General features: G+C 47.4%; 1 protein-coding gene across 3 annotated transcripts in view; it reads right to left on the bottom strand.

Moving 5' to 3' along the window:
* Positions 1-12,352, bottom strand: part of ABCB10 (ATP binding cassette subfamily B member 10) — a 41,197-nt gene extending 28,845 nt beyond the window's left edge. Inside the window, exons 1-2 of one of the 3 annotated variants that reach the window (XM_030556873.1) lie at positions 8,076-8,171; positions 3,761-3,861 (exon numbers count right to left, since the gene is read on the bottom strand). In XM_030556873.1, the coding sequence (XP_030412733.1) occupies positions 3,761-3,861; positions 8,076-8,158 (184 nt within the window). In that variant the 5' untranslated portion in view covers positions 8,159-8,171. Of the gene's footprint in view, positions 1-3,760; positions 3,862-8,075; positions 8,172-11,926 lie in introns of those variants that run through there. The other 2 variants (XM_030556874.1, XM_030556872.1) reach the window with 2 other exon arrangements.
* Positions 12,353-15,272: the final 2,920 nt, after the last annotated feature.

Raw genomic sequence — 15,272 nt, 5'->3', positions numbered from 1 at the left:
AATACATCCTCTCTCTCCAGGAGCTGGACTTGATCTCATATATCTTTTCTATTTTTAACTTCTGTGATCAAGGTGCCATCCTAGACAGCCAAAGGCACCATTTGCTGGTCTCATGCAACCAGGTAAACACAGGAGTCCTGAAGCTATCTTCTTTATAGTAGTCACTCTCCTTAATATTTGGAGACATTACAGAATTAAGAACCCTGTAACTTCATTGTACAAATCAACCAGGGTTGATTTGATTTAAATCACTAGTCAGGAAGACTCGATTTAATCATGGATTTTTACATAAAAGTGCATAATTGTTGGTTGTTATACCCTTAATACATATTCTTCACAACTCTGAGATAGATGTAGGTTTCATTTGTAGAAGGTACACACGATACATTTTAAGTCATTTATTTTGAAAACTTGCCAGATTAGTTTTACCAGAAAAAGAATGAATGATTGGCTATTTCATTTACCAAAGGTAATTGAAGCAGATAATTATGAAGTCATTGGGAGGTGAACTCTCTCCAATTCAACAAGTTAATCATTAATATTTGGAGGATTTTCCTGCCATGCTGTATTACGAAGAGAACATTACCAGACAAAAGCAGCAAAGAATCCTGTGACACCTTATAGACTAACGTTAGTCTATAAGGTGCCAGACAGATATTTAAATTGTTTTATTTAACTAAAACAACAACATTATGTATTCTGGATTTTCTTCTTCAACTACAAACATTTAATATTTTCACAAAACAAGAATATGAATTTTTGAATTTAGTTAAACATTCAAGTTGTTTAAAATTAAGTTTGTTTTTATTAAAATTGTTTTTAACTAAAATAGTTAAATGAAATATTTAAATAAATAAATAAATACAATCGACTATGTCAGCCAAGTCAACATGAGAAACTTAAAATATTGGCTTCTTCAGCTAACTCAGTTGTCTTCACCTTCATTTTCCTGTTTGTTCATAATCTGGAAAAGAAAAACAAGCTTTCCTGCTTTTTCAGGTCCCAAACGATTTCTCAATTTGGAATGAATTAGTCCAAAGGAAGAAAATATTCTTTCTACACCGGCAGAAGAAGCTACTACTGTTTAAATGAGATTCTCACTTCAACAGTCTCTGAATCCAAGTGCTTAAGTGAATTCCCCCAATTCACTGGTGTGATTTTCTTTAAAACATCAGCAGGAAACATATATTTATTGAATGGTTCTTATTCCCAAACTAGGTCTCTTTTACAGCCTGCTGCCATTATAGGTTTTCCCTTCTAGTGAGAGAATGGTATGGTAGATCTCAAATCAATGAAGGCTACACTCAGAAACACCTCAAGACTCCTGGAATATGCTGCTCAAACAGTTTCACTTTGGTTTCTACTGCTTGTCCCTCCCTTCTCACATTTACCGCCAGACTTCTTCTCCTTATCCAGATCTATTCCACCCCCAACAATCTTCTATTCATTGAACTTTCTGAAACTTTGCATTTTTAGAGAGAGGTAAGGGACTGACTCTGTGTACACAAATTTGCAGAGGGACAATAGGCTTGAGGTCTGTTATTTCTCACCTCTCTATATTATTTATTTATTTTAAAACATTTTTGTTGTTAACAAGCATGTTATCTCTGGAGACACAAATCCACAGTTTGAGAACTGCAAAACGAAGCATCTCTGATGGTATCTTCTAGACTGAGCACTGAGTCCCATTGGGTAGATAGAAAGATTAACCTAAATCATCTATACAGAAGCCCTTGGAACCCCATAAGATTGGGCCCCTAATCCATGAACTATTGGAACCAGGGCCGGCTCCAGGACCCAGTGCGCCAAGCGCGTGCTTGGGGCGGCATGCCGCGAGGGGCGCTCTGCCGGTTGCCGGGAGGGCGGCAGGCGGCTCTGGTGGACCTCCCGCAGGTGTCCCTGCGGAGGGTCCGCCAGTCCTGCGGCTCCGGCAGGGCCGGCGCTTTCATCTAGGCGGCCTAGGCAATTACCTAGGGCACCAGGATTATGGGGGTGTGGTGGCATTTTGTTGGGGGGGGGCGGCAGGCAGCTCTGGTTGACCAGCCGCAGTCGTGCCTGCGGAGGGTCCCCTGGTCCTGCGGCTCCAGTGGAGCTCCCGCAGGCATTTCTGCGGACGGTCCACTGCTCCCGCGGCTCCGATGGACCTCCCGCAGGCACGACTGTGGCAGCTCCACTGGAGCCGCAGACCAGGGGACCCTCCACAGGCATGACTGCGGCAGCTCCACCGGAGCAGCGGGACCAGCACGCGGGGCGGTGAAATGCCCGTGCGCCTAGGGCACTAAAAATACTAGCGCCAGTCCTGGGCTCCGATGGAGCATCCGCAGGCATGCCTGCGGGAGGTCCACCGGAGCCACGGGACCGGGGAGCGGTAGAGCGCCGCCCGCAGCGTGCCACTGTGCTTGGGGCGGCGAAATGGCTAGAGCCGGCCCTGATTGGAACTCATTTACAAATCTTTTCTTAAACATTACATGAATATATTGTCTCATACTGTAGAATTAGAATTTATAATCCCAATTCCATGATGAGGTATCTTTGAGCTATAATGTATCTTAATTAAAACTATCTTTAGATAGTTTTTTTCTCAAAGCATTTTATCAAAAAAATCCTATTTAAATCATAAAAATCCTATTTTTTTAAAATCATTGATTTTTATCCAGCCTGAAAACAGAGTAACTATGTAAATTCTCAACATGGCCTGTAATCACATTTTTCATTAACATTAATGAAAATATGATTAAAACTCGTGTTTTGTGCTTTAAAAATATTCCCAAATGACTAAACTACAAAGTTTAGTGGTTGAAGCAATGGTGCTGCACCTGAGAGATGTCACTATTGTTATGTGTATGAAAGGAATTTTAAGAAGTCTAACTTTTATAAAACAAAACTGTACATACAAACTTTAATATAGACACTAAAACATTTGTTTGCCATTTGGATCAGCTAAGAACATTAAAGAGATTAACCAGCATTTTATATCCACAGTGTGTTTCGTACAGTGAAACTGTTACCAAACAGTAAGCCTCTGTCTTCTCACAAAAAACTCTCTCAGATAAAAGTAAAAGTACTACCAAGGAAAACAGTCTTTGAGGGTCAATTTCCCAAACCACAGTAGTAACAAGATAGTTGCAAACCCTGGTTGGTTTTTATTTAAAAAAATGTAAGGTATGAACAAAAAAGAAAAAACAGCACAGGAAATTTTCTCCTTACAGACACATCTACAACAGTATTTGCTACTTCTACTGTAATTAAATGCCTGCGGGAGTTTTCATTATTAATGTTTTTCAGGTGTTTATAACGTGGCAGGTGCTAATCAGGGAACTTCTGTTCGCAGGAAGCAGCGCGGGCTGAGAGATGTGCTGGCTGCCCATCCTGCAGTCCCCATTGGCCTGGGACAGCTAGTGGGAGCTGCGATCGGCCGAACCTGCGGACGCGACAGGCAAACAAACTGACCCGTCCCACCACGGGTTTTCCCTGACGGGCCGCGTGGCAAAGGTTGCTGATCCCTGAACTAAACGTTCGCATTGGAAAGGCTGCAGGCTAACTAAAAGATCATGGAACAACTCAAAACATACCATTAAGACCACAACACTAGTGTATTACGCTTGCATCCTCAGCACTCATGTATGGGGAAACATGGACAACTTATACTCATCAGGAAAAAAGGTTGAACAATTTCCACCTACGCTGTTTATGCCACTATTCAACACCAAATGGCAAGATAAAGTCACCAATACAGAGGTTCTTCAAAGGGCAAACTTACCAAGTGTTTCAGCTCTGCTCAAGGAAAAACAATTGTGCTGGCTGGGCCATCTGAGTAGGTTGGAAGATGGATGCATATCCAAGGACATATTATATGGGGAGCTATCAGAAGGGAACAAGAACAACAGGATGTCCCAAGCTTCGCTATAAAGGCACATGCAAGCGAGATATGAAGTAATTTGTAATCTAGCTTAATCAATGGGAAACTTTGGCAAGTGATCATAACAAGTGGTGCCATCATCTCCATTAGGGCATCAAAGTCCGTGACAGAAGCTGGCTCCTACAACTTGAAAAGAAAAGAGCCTGTAGGAAGCAAGCAGTTCCCAACCAAGACACATACATTTGCAATAACTGCCAAAGATCATGCAAATCTTGGACTGGACTATTTAGTCACAGGAGACATTGCAAACCATCTACATCACAGGCTGCAATTCCCACGGTCTCTCACAGACGAAAGGATGCCAACTGCTTATAACTTGGCAGTAAAAAAAATTGCTTCAGGCCAAAATCTGGCGTTAAAGGTGTCAGTTGGGAAGAGGTTAACAAAAAGAAAAAAAAAAGAAAATCAAACCTAAATGTTCAGCAAATCAACTTCCTTCAAGGCCTCCAAACAGCAACATTTTAAAAAACAATGTTCTAGTTTTGCATTTGCCATTCTAGTGATTTTAAATGAGTATTTTAATTAACTGAAATGTCAGTTTTTAATTTTAATTTAGATTAATCATTTTGGTATCTCAAAAAAGAACATAGGCTATAGAAATGGATTATCAAATCCAATCCCCCTGCTATCACAGGCTACACGGTCATATAATCCTGCTCATAAATTTGTCATGCCCAGTCTCAACAGTAATTAGGTTGTTCACCCCATACTTCTATTAGAAGACTGGTCCAGAACCTCACTCTTCTTCTACTAGTCAGAAACCTTCGAATTTCCATCATAAATTTATTCATTGCCTGTTTATACCCAATTTATTTTTGTTCCTTTGCCAACATTGCCTTTTACCTTAAACAGTTCCTCTCCTTTCCTGGCATTCAACCCCAATGTACTTACAGAGAAAAGTTATATCCTCTCAGTCTCTGTTTTGCTAAAAAAAAAGACATGCTCTTTTAGTGTGCTCTCATAACAAAAAAGGAGCATATATGTAAATGACTTTTCAGCATTTTTTACAGTGCAGAATTAGTTCAAATGCAAGCATTGGTGGATTAGTTTTTTTATGTACATTAATAAATAAAATATTATAATTACACATTAAATGATTATAAATTGTTCCATCACTGGCCACCGAGAGTACCAGGAGGCGTGAGCCACAACAACATCGTGCTTCAACTACGAGAAAGGGACCGAGAGACTGTGTCCGTTGGACGATATGAACTGTAACCATAAACTCACTGAACATTAAATCTCACCAAATGAGAATCAATCCATCCTCACCATCGTATTCACTCGTTATACTCCACACCTGAACATAGCTATTATATGAACAATATACCCTCATATCTCAATGTCTGTACTTTGACCCGTCAACCTTTTACCCCCAATCGGGGATATTGCAGATTATGTATTCCTTACACCATTTGACCTTAAGCCGAATTTCGCACCTCTTGATAATCTGAATGTTATTCCCTGACAACCAGAAATTTCTATCCTTAAACTCTGTACTGTTCACTTTTTCTAAACATCATCTTAATAAACTTTTTGACATCATGCTTGTAGTTTGTAGATTAATAGTGAGTCCTCACATAAAGACAGCTATGATAGACCCTATTTAGCAATTGGGGCATTAGATAGCCTGGGGCATGAGGCTGAGTGTGATGGGTTTTGAGGTACCCAAGACTCTGAACCCTGGCCTACACTACAAGGCTACATTGAATTAGTCACATTAGGTCGTTTTTATAAGCAATGGTCTACACAACCAACCCCGTTCCTTCGACCTAAAGGGCTCTTAAAATCGACTTCTGTACTCCTCCCCGGCAAGGGAAGTAGCACTAAAATTGACCTTGCTGGGTCGAATTTGGGGTAATGCAGATGCTGTTCAATGGTATTGGCCTCTGGGAGCTACCCCAGAGTGCTCCAATGTGACCGCTCTGGACAGCACTTTCAACTCCGATGCACTAGCCACGAACACAGGAAAAGCCCTGGGAAATTTTGAATTTCATTTCCTGTTTGGTCAGCGTGGCAAGCTCAGCAATACAGGTGACTATGCAGCCCCCCCTAGAATCACAAACAAGCTCCAGCATGGACCGAACAGGAGATACTGGATCTGATTGCTGTATGGGGAGAAGAATCTGTGCAGGCAGAACTCTGATCAAAAAGAAGAAATGCTAATATATATGCCAAAATCACATAGGGCATGGTGGACAGAGGCTACAACAGGGACACACAGCAGTGCCACGTGAAAGTTAAGAAGTTCAGGCAAACCTACCAAAAGACAAAGGAGGCAAATGGTCACTCCAGGTCAGAGCCCCATATGTGCCACTTCTATGATCAGCTGCATGGCATTCTAGGAGGGTACCCTACCACTACCCCACCACTGTCCATGGACACTTGCAAGGGGGGAGTCTCACGCAACATGGAGGAGGATTTTGTGCATGAAGAGGAGGAGGAGAATGTGCAGCAGGCAAGGGGTGAATCTGTTCTCCCCGGCAGCCAGGACCTTTTCATCACCCTGGAGTGGATCCTGGACCCTGAAGCCAGAGAAGGCATCTCTGGTGAGTGCACATTTGTAACTGCACTACAGGGTTTAAAAGCAATTGTGTTTAACGTTTTATTTGCCCTGAAGATTTGGAATGCATTCGCGGCCAGTACAGCTACTGGAAAAGTCTGTTAACGTGTCTGGGGATGGAGCGGGAATCCTCCAGGGACATCTCCATGAAGTTCTCCTGGAGGTACTCTGAAAGCCTTTGCAGAAGGTTTCTGGGGAGGGCTGCCTTATTTCCTCCTCCACAGTAGGACACTTTATCACACCAAGCCAATAGCAAGTAGTCTGGAATCATTGCAGCACAAAGCATGGTAGCGAATGGCAGGGCCACCCGAGGAGGGGGGGCAAGTGGGGCAATTTGCCCGGGGCCCCAAGAGTTTTTCGGGGCCCCTGGAGTGGGGTCCTTCACTTGCTCTGGGTGCCCCAGAAAACTCTCGCGGGGCCCAGGCCCCCAGAGCTTCTTCCGCTCCGGGTCGTTGTTGGCAGTTCGGCAGCAGGGACTCCTTCCACTCCCGCCGCTGAAGTGCTGGGTCTTTGGCAGTAATTCAGCGGTGAGGGGTCCCCGCCGCGGGTCTTCGGGGCACTTCGGCAGCAGGTCCCGGAGTGGAAGGACCCCACCACTACCAAATTACAGCTGAAGCGGGGGCCCCCCGCTGCCGAAGGCCGCAGGCCCCCTGAATCCTCTGGGCGACCCTGGCGAATGGTCCTGGGTTTCGGTTGCATTCAAGCAACATTCAGTCTATATCTTTCTGTTTTAACCTCAGTAGAGTGATATCATTCATGGTCACCTGGTGGAAATAGGGGAATTTTTGTAAGGGAACAATAAAAGGACCCAGTTCATGCTGGGCTGTTTGCGCTTGGCTAAAAGGGATCATCCCAGAAAATAGCCACATGGTGGGGTGGGGGAAGGTGTGTGCTGCACGTCCACCCAAAAACTGCAGCCCCTCCTTTTAAATGGCAAACCCAACCGGCATTGCTTGCTATGGGAAAGGAGGGCGCTGCAGTTTGAAAACATTCCCACGTTATGAAGGCAGAAAAAGCCAACTCCGCATACCCTTTGGCTTACCATGGCTGCCTGGAAACCGAATTCTGTTGTCCAGCCATGTGTGATGTGTCACCAGGTGCTCAATATAAAAGGCAAAACGCGACCTTGTACCTAAAGCACACGTGCTGTCTGCTGTGAATTGCTTGATTCACTAGAAAGAGTTTCCCTTTTGTTCTCAAATGTATCATCTTAGATTTTACTCTCCCTTTTTATCCCCCCGCAGGTGCAAATGTTTCTATGCTCCCTCTATCATCTCCGTCCCTGAGGTTATCGCAGATTAGAAGGCAAAAAAAAAAAAAACCGCACTCCCAATGACATGCTTTCTGAGCTCATGCAGTCCTCCCGCACGGATAGAGCACAGCTGAATGCATGGAGGCATTCAATGGCAGAGGCTAGGAAAGCATTAAGTGAGCGCAATGAGAAGAGGCAGAATGCGATGCTGAGGCTAATGGGGGAGCAAACGGACATGATGAGGTGTCTGGTGGAGCTGCAGGAAAGCCAACAAGAGCACAGACTGCCACTGCATCCACTGTACAACCACCTGCCCTCCTCCCCAAATTCTATATCCTTACCCAGACGCCGAAGAACGTGGCGGGGGGCGGTGAGGCTCCGCGTGCCCAGCCACTCCATTTCTGGGGCAACAGAAGCCTGTCATTCAAACAGTTTTGATTTGTAATGTGGCTACAATAAGCAATGTGGCCTTGTCCTCCCCTCCCCTACCCCGGCTACCTTGTCAGTTATCTCACTTTTTTTCTTTTTAATTAAGAAAGAAAGAATGCATGGTTTCAAAACAAGAGTGATTTTATTTCCTTTGCCAGCTGTGATTGAAGGGGGGAGGGTGGTTGGCTTACAGGGAATTAAAATCAACAAAGGGAGCGGGTTTGCATCAAGGAGAAAAAAAACCACACAACTATCACACTGTAGCCTGGCCAGTCATGAAAATGGTTTTCAAAGCCTCTCTGATGCACAGCATGCCTACCTGTGCTCTTCTAATCGCCCTGATGTCTGGCTGCTCAAAATTGGCCACCAGGGATTTGCCTCAACCTCCCACCCTGCCATAAATGTCTCCCCCTTACTCTCTCAGATACTATGGAGCACACAGCAAGCAGCAATAACAATGGGAATATTGGTTGTGCTGAGATCTAATCTAGTCAGCAAACAGCGCCAGTGAGCTTTTAAACATCCAAAGGCACATTCTACCACCATTCTGCACTTGCTCAGCCTATAGTTGATCTGTTCCTTACTACCGTCCAGGCTGCTTGTGTACAGCTTCATAAGCCTTGGGAGCAAGGGGTAGGCTGGGTCCCGAAGGATAACTATGGGTATTTCAACATCCCCAACAGTAATTTTCTGGTCTGGGAAGTAAATCCCTTCTTGCAGCTGCTTGAACAGCCCGGAGTTCCTAAAGATGCGAGTGTCATGCACCTTTCCCGGCCATCCCACGTTGATGTCGGTGAAACGTCCCTTGTGATCCACCAGTGCTTGCAGCACCATTGAGAAGTACCCCTTGCCGTTTATGTACTGGTTGGCAAGGTGGTCCGGTGCCAAGATGGGGCAATAGATGGAACCCACATCCCTACCACAGTTACGGAATCCCATTGCAGCAAAGCCATCCACTATGACCTGCACATTTCCCAGAGTCACTACCCTTGATAGCAGAACGTCAGTGATTGCATTAGCTACTTGGATCACAGCAGCCCCCACAATAGATTTGCCCACTTCAAATTGATTCCCGGCTGACCAGTAGCCGTCAGGCATTGCAAGCTTCCACAGGGCTATTGCCACTCACTTCTCAACTGTCAGGGCAGCTCTCATCTTGGTATTCCTGCGCTTCAGGGCGGGGGAAAGCAACTCACAAAGTTCCAGGAAAGTGGCCTTATGCATGCAAAAGTTTTGCAGCCACTGGGAATCATCCCAGACCTGCAACACTATGCGGTCCCACCAGTCTGCTATTTTGCCGGGCCCAGAATTGGCATTCCAATGTATCAACCTGCCCCACTGCCGCCATCATGTCCCAATTGCCACATCCCGTGCTTTCAGAGAACGTCTGTGTCCATGTCCTCCTCACAATCGTCCTCGTGCTGGCATCTCCTAGCCAGGTTTTGCACATATTGCAGGATAATGCACAAGGTGTTTACAATGCTCATAAAGTAGCGGTGAGCTGAGCAGGCTCCATGCTTGCCGTACAATGGCATCTGCACCGGTAACCCAGGAAAAAAGGCACGAAACGACTGTCTGCCGTTGCTTTCATGGAGGGAGGGAGGGAGAGAGAGAGAGAGGAGACTGACGACATGTACCTAAAACCACCCGTGACAACATTTTGCCCCATCAGGCACTGGGACTTAACCCAGAATTCCAATGGGCAGAAGAGACTGAGGAAATTATAGGATAGCTACCCACAGTGCACCACTTCGTGAGTCGATGCTAATCATGGTATTGAGGATGCACTCTGCCGACTTAATGCGCTTAGTGGGGACATACACAAATCGACTGTATAAAATCACTTTCTAAAGATCCTGTGACACCTTATAGACTAACAGACGTATTGGATGGATGCATCCGACGAAGTGGGTATTCACCAGTGAAAGCTCATGCTCCAATACGTCTGTTAGTCTATAAGGTGCCACAGGACTCTTTGCTTTTACAGATCCAGACTAACACGGCTACCCCTCTGATACTTTCTAAAGATGAACTTCTATAAAATCGACCTAATTTCATAATGTAGACATACCCAGGACCGGCGCTAGGGTTTTGAGCACCCTAGGCAGACGGCAATTTAGCCACCCCGCCGCTGGCCCCACGGCTCCAGTGGAGCTGCCGCAGTGGTGCCTGCGGAGGGTCCGGAGCTCCGCGGCTCTGGTGGAGCTGCCGCAGTGGTGTCTGCGGGCGATCCACCGGAGCCGCGCGAGCAGCCGATCGTCCACAGGCACAACTGCAGCAGCTCCACGGGAGCTGCCTGCCGCCCCCTCCGGCGGCGCCCTGACCCAGGGGACCCCCTGGGCTGCGGGCTGCCGCGGCGGTGCCCTGACCCAGGGGACCCCCTGGGCTGCGGGCTGCCGCGGCGGCGCCCTGACCCAGGGGACCCCCTGGGCTGCCGCGGCAGCTCAGACTCCCTCTCTGTCCCAGCAGCAGCGGCTGCTCAACCATTTAAAAAAAAATTGGGGGCGCTTTTTGGCACCCCCAAATCTCAGCACCCTAGGCAACCGCCTAGTCCACCTAAATGGTTGCACCGGCCCTGGACATACCCTGAATCATCCTGTTATTCCCTACCTCCAGTGAGAGGTAGTCTTCCTTATCTGGGAGCCGGCTCGTTACACCACCAGCCTTTCAGTCACTCAAGCGCTCTCTTTTGGACTTTGTCAGCCCTAACTTCACCTTTCAGGTTAATAGGTGCACTCCAATCCCCGAGTCCATTTGAATTGTTCCCCTGTGATATCGAGCCTGACATTGCCTACTCACAGAAATCGCAGAGCCTCTGCACCCAAAAGTGCAGCGTACCCCAGTTTACCTATTTTACCTTAAACCACAGCTCCTTTAAACCATGTAACACTTGTAAGCACTTATAATAAAACAAGAGACAGTTTATTTAAGAATTAGGATTTAACCAGAAACAAGAATGATGGAAATAAAAGATTACAATATGAAACAAAATCATAATGCGAACCTGGGCCTACACTTATCAAGAGTTATCTTTCTTATCTCATAAAGTAGGCTCCTCCTTTCCCCTCAGAGTTCAGTCTGTTTGCAGAGTTGGCTCGTGTCCCAAACACTAGGATCCAAACATTTATGAAAGCAGCCCTGTTTCACAAGGGGTTTCCTCAGTGAAACGATATTGTGCTACTCCCTCCTGAAAGCAGCCTTTCGTTTCTATTTGCAAACAGAGCAAATCCCAGTCCTGTTGTAATGTTTCTTATTTACTTTTAAGGCATTTCAGTTGTTTGCCATTGCCTCTGATGGTGTCCCATTCAAAGTCTTACCATTGTGCAAAGCTAAACAATTGAGCCTTGCATTGCATCACCAGCCAGGTTAGTCAGGGTGACAAATCCCCCTTGCCCAAAAGGGCCATTACCCAGACATATTATCCCCTGCTGACTAATTTCTACTCCAAGTCTATAAAGCATACTTTTAAGGTAAACACCTTACTCCTTCAATATTACCTGGGCACACAGATTCTCACTTTTGACAGGTTATCTCCCTTCCATGTTCCTCTTTGTGGCTAAGTGTGTAAGACACATGTTGGGTGCAGTGAGTTTGTCCGGTCTGTGGTGACAGCTGATTGTGAAGATGGGGGGCCCTTTGCCAAGGGGTGCTGGTGTCACAGTGAGCTTGGGGTGGCTGACAGTATAGGGCAGCAGGGCGCTGGGGCAAGTAACAGTCACTGGCTGGGGGGCAGGCGGCGCCAGGAGGGAGCAGGGGCAGGTACCTGTCAGTCTCCAGCGCTCCGGCCGCGCCAGGGCCAGCAGCCTCTTCAACTCCGAGTATCTTCCGCTTCCCCGGGGGCCGCTCGTCCTCTCCGGCTCCCCGGTCGCCGCCGCAGCCGCCGCCGCCCGGGAGGACGCGGAGCGGGGGGCGCCGCCGCGGAAGAGGCGCAAGGGGCCGGGCTCGGCTGGGGCCCCGCACCTGCTGGCCGAGAGCAGCAGGAGCCGGGCGCCGCTCGGGGGGAGCCGGGCGGCCCGAGCCCAGGGCGGCGGCAGCCTCCGCAGCAGCAGGGGCAGGCGGGGAGCGTAGCCCGCCATGGGGCAAGGGAGGCTCGCTGCTGCTGCTGCTGCTGCTGCTGCTGTTTCCCGGCTCTGCCGCGCGGCGCAGGAGAAGGAGGCGCTACAGCTGCGGCTCCCCGCAGCCCATAGAGCCGGAGCCCGGGGCCCGGCCCCGCCTGTCACCCGCTGATAAGGGCCGGGCTGCGGCTTCCTGCTTATCGCCGCAAGGCCAGCCCAGGAGCGAACCCAGCCCCCGGCCAGCGCCCCCTGCTGCCCCTGCCCGGCTCACCGAGGCGGCAGAGGGGGGAACGTGTAATATGGTACAAATACACCCCGGGGTAAACTCCTCCCCGTACCGCGTGGGTTGCTGCGCCGCCTGCTCCGTCCTGGCCCTTATTCTCTTATCTCCTCTCAGCGGCGCATCACTTGTCACGGGCTCATTATCGAGCCTTCCAGCCAGCTGCCTTCCTGGGTGAGAAAGGAGACGGAAGGTCACGGATCAGCAGCATGCACCGCGGGGCACGACTCATTTTGGGGTCGCAGGTGGAGATACAGGTTACCGACACTTCCTTCTTTGCTCCAGTCGCGGAGGAGCCAGCAGAGCCCACGGGCACGTTCGGGGCCCCCAGGAGGAAGCCCAGCAGCGTTGGAACTCACCCTCATGTTTTGATTATCTGCCCAGTCTACTGTGAGCCGAGTCTCGTTGTGACAGTTCACATGGGCAGAATTTGTAATCTCAGCCTTGTTGAGGAGAGGTCTGTGGCCTGAAGAGCTGACAGCTTAAGTTCCACCATCTTCCTGGCACCTCACTCAGACTACATACATAATAATAATAATAATAATAAACAGCACTTAACACTTACATGGCACTTGCCATCCTCAGACCTCAAATCACATTCCAAAAGTAGTTATGGGTTATTATCCCCATTTTCAAGATGGAAAACTAAGGCACAGTGAGAAGAATCATCTTTCTCGGGTTGCATAGTAAATCAGCGGCAGAGCAGGTAATCAAACATAGACGTTTTAGTTCCCCTCCAGTAGCCTTGACTGCTAGTATCAGTAAAGGCTCCAGAATCCGACTCAAAGGCCATAAACTGGCATGAGTGTTTAAGTCAAATAAATTCCCTGCTAAAATCAGTGAATGAGATTTGCTTTAAAACATATGGCAGCGTGTAACAGCAGTTCTTGAACAGTGGCCTGGAAAACACCTCTGATCCACTGCATCCTCTTTGGTGGCCCACAAAATGTTTTGAGAACTAAGCTGTACTGGCAAATTGAGAGATTTGTGTGGAGATCAGTATTCTACACTTGTCCAAAGAGTGAAATAGAGAACCACAAGTGCTTACTACTGTACTATCTACATTTCTGGTCTTGTATTCCTTACATACTCAAAACTCTAAATGACTTCTGAGAGTTTAGGTACGTAGTTCTAAGTGCTTTTCAGGCCAGGTTCAGGTTCCCCCAGCTGAAATCTTTAGGTTGCAAAAACAGCCTGGAAAATATTACATCCAAACAAAATCCTGCGATTGTAATTATTTTCGCAGCACCCAAAAGTGTTCTAGACACTTTATAGAACAAGTAGAAAACAAACTCCCTGATTCAAGGAGCTTAAAATCTAATTTTAGAATGGCATATAGTGAGGGTAACAAAGATGAGGGGGATAATGACATGGGGCAGTTCCTAAATTTAGATATGCACACCTTTATGGTTCTCTTAGTAAAGCATCCAGGGGTTGTCTCCCAGCTGCGTTTGTACAACTTCAAGCACAAGGGGTCCTCAATCACAAATTATGCCATTGGATGCTGCCATAGCATACATTTTTACTACTACCACAGATTGTTCTTATGTAGAGTGAGTGTGTGTGAGAGGAAGAGAGGTTCAGCCCACTTCTTGTAGGCAACTCCTTGTTTTTTACTGATGAGATCTAAAACCAAATACTCAAATACTTGTTAGTACTAAGTTCTTGTTTGTTTGTTTGTTTTTTAAACAAGGTAGGTCTGGGGTCTAAATTACCTGACAGTTTTCTTTTCATACCAGGACAGAATGGGGCAGAACCTACCTGAGAGTTGTGCACATGTGCAGTAGAGACATATGAGACAAATTTCACATCACTCTCTGGTTAAGAGTGTCACTGGGATATTTCTCATGCTCCTCCTTGCCAGGGATGCCGCTAAGGGTATGTCTACACTATGGGATTATTCCAATTTTACATAAACTGGTTTTGTAAAACATATTGCATAAAGTCGAGTGCATGCTGCCACACTAAGCACATTAATTCGGTGGTGTGCGTCCATGTACCGAGGCTAGTGTCAATTTCCAGAGCATTGCACTGTGGGTAGCTATCCCGTAGCTATCCCATAGTTCCCGCAGTCTCCCCTGCCCCTTGGAATTCTGAGTTGAGATCCCAGTGCCTGATGGGGCAAAAAACATTGTCGCAGGTGGTTCTGGGTACAGCCTCACCCCTCCCTCCATGAAAGCAGCAGACAACTGTTTCGCGCCTTTTTTCCTGGGTGAACTGTGCAAACGCCATAGCACAGCAAGCATGAACCCTGGCAGATCAATACCGCAATCGTGGACGTTGTAAACACCTCGCGCATTCTCGTGCAGTCTATGCTGAACCGGGACCTGCAAAGCCAGGTGAGGAGGAGGCGGCTACGGCAGAGCGGCGACGAGAGTGATGAGGACATGGACACAGAATTATCTCAAACCGCGGGCCCCTGCGCTCTGGAGATCCTGCTGGTAATGGGGCAGGTTCTAGCTATTGAACGCTGATTTTGGGCCCGGGAAACAAGCACAGACTGGTGGGACCATATAGTTTTGCAGGTGTGGGACGATTTGCAGTGGCTGCGAAACTTTAGCATGCATAAGGGCACTTTCATGGAACTTTGTGCCTTGCTTTCCCCTGCCCTGAAACGCCATAATACCAAGATGAGAGCAGCCCTCACAGTTGAGAAGCGAGTGACGATAGCCCTCTGGAAGCTTGGAACGCCAGACAGCTACCGGTCAGTCGGGAATCAATTTGGAGTGAGAAAATCTGCTGTGGGGGCTGCTGTGATGCAAGTAGCCAAAGCA

Source organism: Gopherus evgoodei, chromosome 3, assembly GCF_007399415.2.
Source record: "Gopherus evgoodei ecotype Sinaloan lineage chromosome 3, rGopEvg1_v1.p, whole genome shotgun sequence".
Lineage (NCBI taxonomy): Eukaryota > Metazoa > Chordata > Testudines > Testudinidae > Gopherus > Gopherus evgoodei.
The sequence above is the reverse complement of the archived record's forward strand: the minus strand, read 5'-3'. Positions and strand labels throughout refer to the sequence as shown.